The sequence below is a fragment of the Petaurus breviceps genome, unplaced genomic scaffold, assembly GCF_028583685.1.
Source record: "Petaurus breviceps papuanus isolate PSGF00001 unplaced genomic scaffold, PetGlider_PUasm1.0 225, whole genome shotgun sequence".
NCBI lineage: Eukaryota > Metazoa > Chordata > Mammalia > Diprotodontia > Petauridae > Petaurus > Petaurus breviceps.
Genome location: NW_027185889.1, coordinates 13,178,258 through 13,188,217, shown reverse-complemented (window position 1 = coordinate 13,188,217; position 9,960 = coordinate 13,178,258). Strand labels below are relative to the sequence as shown.

The 9,960-nt window shown below is 33.9% G+C and overlaps 1 protein-coding gene across 2 annotated transcripts in view; it reads left to right on the top strand.

Annotated features, from left to right (window-relative positions):
* EEA1 (early endosome antigen 1) overlaps positions 1–9,960 on the top strand; it is a 136,741-nt gene that overhangs the window by 57,261 nt on the left and 69,520 nt on the right. For both annotated transcript variants that reach the window (XM_069095148.1, XM_069095149.1), the window contains one exon: positions 3,864–3,980. In XM_069095148.1, coding sequence (XP_068951249.1) covers positions 3,864–3,980 — 117 coding nt within the window. The remainder of the gene's footprint in view (positions 1–3,863; positions 3,981–9,960) is intronic.

Genomic DNA, 9,960 nt, shown 5'->3' with positions numbered 1-9,960 from the left:
TTTTTTGTACAGTTTTTTTTCCTTCTAGTTTATAAAAATGCTTTTTGGAAGTGCTGTTACATAAGGCATATCATGGTTTGGCAACATTTGACTGAATATTTTGATGAATGATAGGTGTAATGGGTGCTTTTGTCAGTGCTGGCTTCCACCTTTCATCCATCATGTTGTGTTTTGTTTTTTTTTTGCTTTCTCCTGGAGATACTTAAATTTGAGATAATGTGTTTTCTGAAAGTTCTCCAATAATAGTAATACTCTTTTATGTTGCATCTTCCCAAAGCGTTGTAATTTTATTTCACAGTAATTTCAAAATCTTAGACACGTAACTATATGTTTTGTTAAACAAATAGTTTAATTAGCAATTTCTGTAAATGATCACTTACTGACAGTGGTAGCTTAATATGGTATTAAACAATAGATTATTGTGTCAGACAGTTGCCAGTGTTATCTTTCATTATTGTGGTTTTCTTTTTGTAATAAATGTTTGCACACAATGCTGTGGCTAAGGAGGACAAGTACAGTGCTTTGTGGTTGTGATATTCTAAGGAAGGAATAAGGGAATGTAGTGTTTTTATCCCTTTGAAAGGGAATTAGTTCAGTTAGTCAACTCATCTTGGCAATTTAGCCATTCTTTATTCCTGAATGCTAATGGAAAGTGGGAATTTAGTTCTGTTTTTCCTTTCTGTATTGTAGCTATGAGTTTGTCAAAATGTCTGTATGAAGTGGACAAGGAAACAAATGATACTTAGTATTTAAACTGGAGAAGAGTTTGGTTTGGTTTAGAGGTGTGCCCCCGCTGCAGACTTCTTTTATAGTTTTATATTATTTAGCCCTTTCTCTGCCATGTTTTCCTGTGTGGCAGATGATTTAACCTCTCTGGGTTTAGTTTCCTTACCTTCAAGGTGCTAGACCATGAGATTATTTCTAAATTTGCTTTTTCAGATTATGAGTAGATTCTAAATTTGCTTTTTCAGATTATGAGTAGATAACATAAAATATAGGGGGAGTATTTTTTCTCCCTGTAAATTTTGTTCTTTTCCTCCTTATCTGTTAGTAAGATGAACCATTAGCTTTATTTACTTGGTTTGTTCCATTTATTTGTAAGGCAGCTATAAATATTGAATTGGAAATGCAGAGATACAACTAATCCTATATACATTTTATATATCAATATAGCACTTACAAATATGGTAATTTATGCTGTTGTTTGATGAGATCACTAGTGTGCATTGACAAGTGTGTCATTTAATTGCAACATGGACAGAAAAGGTGAAGTTGGAGAATCACATATAATATCTGATTATTATTAATATTTTTTAATGTGTTAGTGGAATATGAAATTTTTTACTGAGTAGCGGAGATGTTGGTTACAGGAATTTGAAACTAGATCACCAACATTGGTAACCATTTTAAGACTATATGATAGTTTGAAGAAAAGATTATGAAGATACTCTTTTGCTTAGAAGAGATGGATAAAATGAAAAGACAGTTTAGAAACATGCATCATTCTCAAGTGCACAGATAGTGGATATTTTGAACTTTTATATACTCTGTTTTTCAACCATGATTTTCATCATAGTAAACATCGGTTTCTAAAGTATGCATCCATTTTATTGTAATGTCTTGCACAAGGTACTTGTGCAGTAAAAATACAAGATGTATTTTTAAAAACATGTTTCAGAAAAATTTTTTTTGCCTACATTAGTATTGTGCTTCAAAGTCATTACTGTAGGACTCTGGGCACTTATTTTAGTGATTTGGCCATTGCTCAGCTAATTTCAGAAGTTCTTCATAATTGCTTCAAAATCAATTTATGAACCACAAAAGAAAACCATTGCTCTTACTTTATTTTGTTGTTTGGTCATTTTTCAGTTGTGTGCAACTCTTCTTGACCCCATTTGAGGTTTTCTTGGCCAAGATCCTAGAGTGGTTTACTATTTCCTTCTCTAGTTCATTTGTCAGATGAGGAAACTGAGGCAAATGAGGTTAAGTGACTTACCCAAGGTCACACAGCCAGTAAGTGTCTGAGGCCAGATTTGAACTCAGGAAGATGAATCTTCCCGATTCTAGGCCCAGCAAGCTATGTAATGCACCACCTAGATGCCCCTAGAATAGGTAAATTTCTTGTTTAGTCAGTTATATCTAACTCTTTGTGACCTTATTTGGGGTTTCTTGGCAAAAATACTGGAGTGGTTTGCCATTTCCTTCTCCAGCTCATTTGGCAGATGAAGAAACTGAGGTAAACCGAGTTAAGTGGCTTGCCCAGGATCACACAGCTAATAAGTGACTGAGGCCAGATTTGAACTCATAAAGAGGGTGCTCTCTCCCTGTGCCACTTAGCTGCCTATATCTGTAACTCTGTAGGCATGCCTTAATTTTGGCCCTACATGGCATTACTAATTCTCTCCACTTACCTTCTTCAGTGGGCTTGATCTGCTATTTCCAAGAATCAGATCTACCCTCAAAGGATTATTACCACTTTTGAAGATATTTCATTACTTAAAAATAGTGCCAAAACAGAAGTTTAAGAAATGTTTTTGAGCAGACTAAATGTATATTTTAGCTGTTTACAGAGTCATGGAATCTTACCATTAGAAGGTTCCTCAGAGGCTGTCTGCTCCAAGATGTGCAAGATCCCTCTTTACAACATATTTTATGATATTTGTCAAGTATTCATTTAGCCTTTGCTGAAGACTTTCTAGTGAGGGTAAATCCACTGCTTCCTGAGGTCTTTTGTCTTTAGGGTATCTCTAATTTTGCAGAAGTTTTTCTTAATGTCAGTAAATCTTAGATGATTTTTATCAGTATGAAAACTCCCTATCCTGATACAAATTGTGGTCTACCTTTAACCTAGCAGATGAGTTGTGGTGTTGCCTGAGGCTCAGAAGATTTAGTGACTTAAATGCCTGTGGTCCTTGTAGCAAACCTAAATCTGCCTCTGTAACTTGCCATGCCACTTCTGGTTCTGTTGACTGGGGCCAAGCAGAATGAGTCTAATGTTTCCTAAACAGAATAGCTGGTCCGATACTTGAAACCAACTTTCTTATCTCTTCCCCAATTTTCACACCCCTAGTTCCTTCAATTGATCCTCCTAAGGATTTTAGGATCCTCCTAATTGATTTTAAGGCCCTTCCCCATCATAACCGACCTTTGGATGGTGTCGCATTTCTTCTTCTTTTTTAAAATTAATTTATTTTTAGTTTTCAACATTCATTTCCATAAGATTTTGAGTTTCAAATTTCCTCCCCCTTCTCCTCCTTCCTTCACCTATTTTAATTGGGAAAAAATAATGACCTTCTTATTGACAGTATTAGCAATAGTATAGAGAGTATCACTGTTTATAGTGTATATACACACACATATACATATACATATATACATATATACACACACCACACATACATATGTCAGTGTGCAAGCATATTGAAGACCAAAGTTAATGGAAATTGCAACACGTGGTTAATGTCTCGCTCTGCTGGCTTACCCTCTGGGACCCTCTCTTAGCCTTCAGTTATTACTCTGGTGAAGAGTTTTATCATACTGTATTATACATACTTGAAGCATACATTTAAATAAACAAACAGTTTTTGTTTTATGAATTGGGCAAAAAGTACATGTAGATAGGACCTTGAGTCCTTTAATTTCAGGGAGATTCAGAGCAAAAGTTGAAAGCAAGTGAGTTGAGTTGAATTGATACTACATTTGATGGCCTATCAAATAGTTAAAGCAGTTGCTATTTTTAAATAATTTTTGCAATACAGATGTGTAGGAAGTTTTATTACATTGAAACAAATTCTACTGTCCTGATCTCTGTGTGTATGTAATTTATTCCCTATCTCATTTTGTTGATCTTTTTGTCTGCTTAGGTCATAATAAGCCAGTTAAGAAGTGAACTTGCTAAAGGCCCCCAGGAAGTTGCTGTGTATGTCCAAGAGCTGCAGAAACTACAAAGTTCAGTTAATGAATTAACTCAAAAAAATCAGGTGAGAATTCTTTTTATTGTTTGGTGGCAAATGATTTTATGTAACTTATGGTTTTAAACTTTTGAGTTGACTTACATATTTGATATATGTGATGGTTGTGGGAACTTTTAACAGTTTTTATTTCCTATCAAAATATTTTTAGTATAAAGGAACATGGAGCAATGTTTAGAATTTTAACTTTTTGTTGTCGTTGTTAGCACTTTTCAGGACTTTGGGAAGTTCTCACAGAACCTCAGGTTTCAAACTTCTGGCATTTGATGAAATAGTAGTTCATTGAGTGTTGTATTGGTATAAATCTGGGAAAAGGTAAGAAGGAAAATCAGGCAGCAGGGGAAAAAACACAGTAGATCAGACTGATTGTGAAAAACTCAATCTTTACATTGACCAGTTTGAATTTGTTGCTAGTGCTCTAATATATTTGTTATTTGTTGACAGTAGTGAGTAAACTAGAGGTTCTTGCCTGAGTGTCTTTCTTAACTTCCTATATGTTCCCTTTTGACCTTGCAGCAACAGCAAGATGCTTCTTCTCCCTACTTCCCACCCCCAAAAACATAAAACAACAATATTATACCTTGACATTAATATATATGTATATAAAATGATATATATATATACATATAAAGTGATATAATTTGCTTATGTTAACTTAAAAATAATTATTTTGTACTAATCCTTACATTATTTACATGACAATTCAAAAAATATAAAATACATTTTAAATATTTCAAACTTTTGTCATGATAATGATAAATTTTTTTGGTGTTAGAGATAACCTTGTTGGGCCCTCTTTTTATTATCAGGCAGAATCTAAATCAGAGAGACAAAAGGTATTTTCCCCAGTCATGGAGAAATCTAGCTCATAGTCCAAGCTGAAGGATTATCTATAGATGGTGAGGTCTTCCAGGTATACTCTTTGTTGTTGCTGGCTGTATCTACATGCTGGATCATTGGTACATAACTGATTCTCCCATAGGAGATCCATAACCATCTCTCGAGTTAGGAAAAAAAACAAGTGGATAACGAATGTCTGTTGGTTAAACTATAAAAGGTAGTCTGAACTTTTAGAGTTTGTCCACCAATATTTACATGATGGGTGGATCCTGTAACTGCACAGTGAGTTGGGCCCAGAATTAAACAGGAGGAAGAAAGTAGTCTAGATTGCCTTGGAGAAACTGAAACATTCTTTAATTACTTCAACCTTTTAATTAAAGACCCATCTTTTTTTTTTTTTTTTTTTGCCTTATGGAGGGCAGTTGGGATTAAGTAACTCCTCCAAGGTTACATGTCTAGTTTTTTTGTGTTAAGTGTCTGAGGCTGGATCTGAACTCAGGTCCTCCTGACTCCAGGGCCAGTGCTTTTACTCACTGTGCCACCTAGCCGCCCCAAGACCCATCTTTTTAATACTAATATTCTGCTTTTCCTGTGGAGATGTTGCATTGATGGTAAGTCATGGAATGCTATAGTTTTCAAAGGATTGAAAATAAGTATCATTAAGAGGGCAATGGAAAACACATGACTGACTAACTTTACAAACCCAGAATCATGAAGGAAAGTTGGAGTAAAAGATATAAAAAAAGGCATGACCAAAAAATAAATAAATGGACTAGTGACTTCATAAGAAAATATATCTTTTGATATAAAGAGAAAGTGAGAGAAGGTCCCCAGTATGTTGGGTAGACATTTCTGTGGTGAATTTCTGGGAGGACATGAGTCAGTGATATGGTCTAGCACCAGATGGACAAGAAGGAATGGATTGTATTCTGCATCTCTTTACATGGGTGAGACCAGAGATCCATTTAGTTTATTAAACGTACGATATCTTTCAAATCAAAGATATGTGAATAATCTATAATACGTGTTAGTAGGACTAAACATTTTGCTATTCATATAATAGTGAATTAAAAACAACACAGAGTGTTTTCTATTTATTTTTAATTTGTTGAAGGAGAAGATAAGATACCTTAAGTCATAGAAATAGGGGCTGGACATATGATTTCTTAGGAAAGGGTAACTCTCAGGTGAGGAAGTCCCTTTACCAATGCAGGTTAGCACTTTCTCTGCAACTTCTAGTCAGAAAGAGATGTCCAGAGCACTCAGTTCAAGTCAGGTGTTCTTGGCTTCAAGGGCCAGCTCTCTATCTGCTTTGCCATACTGCCTTCCTGTGAATCATAAGAATATTAAAATGTTGATACTATGAATTTTTATGAAATCAAGTAACTGATTTATTTTAGAATAAAAAAACTGTAGTTATTGCCAGTACTTTTTAAATGTGCTTCTGGCTAAAATGTTAGTAAAAGTCTTATTCTACTTCAAAATATGAGTCACATACCTTCCTTAAAATGATCAAAACACGAGAAACTATTTTCAGTACTTTTTGATTAGCTTTTCATATTCAGATCTAGATATTGTGCTTTAATAGTTATCAGATTTATTCCTTCCTCTTGATTCTCACAGGCATAATTCTAATCTAAACTCCTGCTTCCTTGCACTTGGTTTACAAAAATGGTTTTCCTGCCAGTTCCTCTGCTTTTATCTGTTTCCCACTCTATTCTGCCTTGTCTAGGACATCAAAAGTAATCTTGTTCTAATCTCTTTAATCATATCATTGTAGAGCCTTGTAATCATTTTTATTTGTTTCTGGAATCATATCAAAATGCTTATAAAGTCTATAAGACCCTTTACCAGTTTATCTTCCTTTAGACCGTGGCTCATGCTGTTAGGTGAAGCAGATCTATTTACTGGCCATCTGAATGATGTATTTGAGAAGGGGCTCTGGAATTTGTATCTGATCTAGCTTTATTTCCCTGAGCCTCTACCTCTAGTTATTTCTGGGCTTTCAGTTATGCTAGTTCTTCCTGGATTTTGGAGTCAGTAAACATTTTTTAAGCACGTGCTATGCACCAGGCAATGTGCTAAGTACTGAGGTCATGATGAAAGGCAAAAGATAGGCCCTGCCCTCAAGGTGCTCAGATGAGACTACATGAAAATGACTATGTACGAACAACCTTTCTCCAGGATAAATTGAAGATCATCAGCAGATTGAAGGCATTAGCATTAAGGGGAATTAGAAAGGTTTTTTGTAGAAGGTAGGATTTTAGCTGGGACTTCAGGGAAAACCAGGAAGCAGAGACAGGGAGGGAGAGCATTCCAGATATGGGAGACAGCCTATATTTGAATTGAATTCGGTTTAAAAGCATATAAATGAACAGGTTTAACATCATATAGGTAGTTTTTGCTCCCACATAGAATCTAGCCATAGTTAGATTGTTTTTTTTTTTTTGGTACAACTTGCAGATAAATTCCTGGCTCCTTTATTTTATTGGATCATAGAGTTTAAAGCTAGAAGACACTTTAGAGATCATTTATAGTCCAAGATTTTTGTTTTACAGTTAACTGAATTCTTTTTCTTTTCTTTCTAGTTAGTGGCCATGGTTGATACCAGCTTTTATCTGGAGACCTTCTGCATTTCATGGTCAAGTTACTGTAATTACTAGAATTAGAATCCCAGTTTCTTCTTGTAGTTAGTTTATCAAGCATTAACAAAGAAAGGCTACATGCTGTAACTTGAACAGTATGATACCAGTGTGGTCTTATCCATTGTATTGGATCTGAGCCTTGTTTCTAGTAGAACATAAGAGGCTTGAAGCCAGGCCCCATTTTTTGTTCTGTTTTTTGTGTTTTCAGCACCATCTTGGACAAAATCAAGTCACTTTTCTGGTCCTCTGTTTCCTCCTTTGTAAACTCATAGTTGAATTAGATAGTTTACTTTCTGACTTTTGCTAGATCTCTGGACATTTGTCATTCATTGCAGCACAGTACTCTGTATTCATATGCCCACAATTCAGCCATTCTCAACACTGAACACATTATCCTTTTATCTTTGTTATCATACATAATATTGCTATGAAAACAGTTTCCTCTGTAGAGTATTTTCCTAGAGTCTAGAAATTAATTTACTATTATTAATAACTTAATATTAAGACTTTTAAACATTTTTTTAAAGTTTCAGACATAATTATTCCAAAAGGAGAAAAAGGAAGTTCTATCACATCTTTTGCCAAAAATTCCCCATAAGTGGTTCAAGAAGAAAAATTAAATTTTTTAAAAATTGCCCACAGCATCCTTGTACTTTTCTTCTTTCTCTTTTTCTCAGGATCTCTTAAGATTTAACTTTTCTCTTGTTTCTATAAATCAGTCTTTTGCAAGGGTTCTTAATCTTTTTTTCTCTCCTGAATCTTTTTGACAGTCTGGTGAGAACCAAGACAATATACACAATGACAACAATTTAAATAAAGACTTTTATTTCTTTTTTGAAAATTTTTATATATTTTTTCCAGTTACATATAAAAATAATTTTTAACATTTGTTGCTAAAAATTTTGAGTTCCAAATTCTCTCCCTCCCTCCCCCTCTACTATCCCCTCCTTAAAATGGCAAGCTGTTTGATATAGATTGTACATGTACAGTCATGCAAAACATTTTCATATTAGTCATGTTGTGAAATAAAGATACCCTTTTCCCCCCAAAAAAAACACTGCAAGAAAAATAAAATGTAAAAAAAGTGTGTTTTGATCTGTATTCTGATTCTATCAGTTCTTTCTATGGAGGTAGCTAGCATTTTTCTTCTTACGTTCTTCAGAATTAAAGACAACATTTAAAAGAAACAAAATTAAATTCAGTGAGCATGAACCTCTCTTTTCAGAATACTATTTTTAAATGCCTAACTTAAAATACATAGGGTTACAAAAGAAATCAAATTCTACTGAAATCCACTTATCAAAAAAAAAAAGTTTATGGCATCTAGTTTAAGAACAGGTTCTGGCTTATAAGATCAAAAATCTAGACCTGGAAAAGATGTCAGGGACCAATGGACTATGGAGGCCCAGAGACTTGTCCAAGGTGACTAACAGACACAGGTAGTTTTCAGAAGTGGAATTTGTACTTGGGCTTCTCTCATTCCAGAGATAATGCCCTTTCCACTAATCTCTTTCTTCTTGGTAGTTTTCCATGTTGCCCATATCACTGTACCTACCACACAGGTACTTAGTCGATGTTGAATGATTATGACAAATATTATCAGTTGTGACTATGTCTGTTGGAAATAGTAATACTGATTAAAAATGAAAGAAATTATTACCTCGTTGGAAATTCACAACCTGAAATAACTTGATCAAGTAGCCATTATAGATTAGAAAAAAAAGGATAATGAATGCACAGTATGAACAGTATTGTAGATGGTCACATTAAGTAGATGTTCAATATTTGCTAACTGAATAAAAGTTCTATACTTCCCATTAATATCTATATTATGATAATACAATGGCTATTTTGAAGGTAAAGCTTTTCAATTCATATTAGGTATCATCTCATTGTCATATTAATTTGCATGACATAGTATGGCATCTGTAAGGGTGGTAAAATGGAAATTTCTCTTAAGCAATCTATTACTTCTAATAACACTTTTATTCTATTGTTATCCCTATCTTTGTACTCTTTGAGGGATTTTCATGGATACTTTTCCATTTACTTAAAAGAAAAGTAGGCAAAAATATTTAAGAAATTTATTAATCAGTGTTAATCAGATTTATACTCTACATCATTTTAACTTTTGAACTATCTTATAATTAAATGTAATTCAAGTGAGGTGGTATACATTCTGAAGCTTTTTGGTTAGCTGGAACTAACAGTTCTCTTATTTTAAAGAAAATTTTCTTGACTGAACCATATCTAATGTACCTTCAGAAAATGTGTGGCTCAGTAGAAACTCTATGTAACTAATTATAATTATATTACAGGAAATAATAACATTGAGGATTTTTTTGTTTCTGCATAAGGGCATCTAGTTTTAAATTGCAGTTTTTACTAATACAAATAGTTTGAGCGCTAGCTTCCTTGAAAACACCAGCTTTAAACTCATTCATAGGGATTGTTGAAATTAATATAATATAGTCCAGTTTTATGGCTTTTATTTAGACACTTGT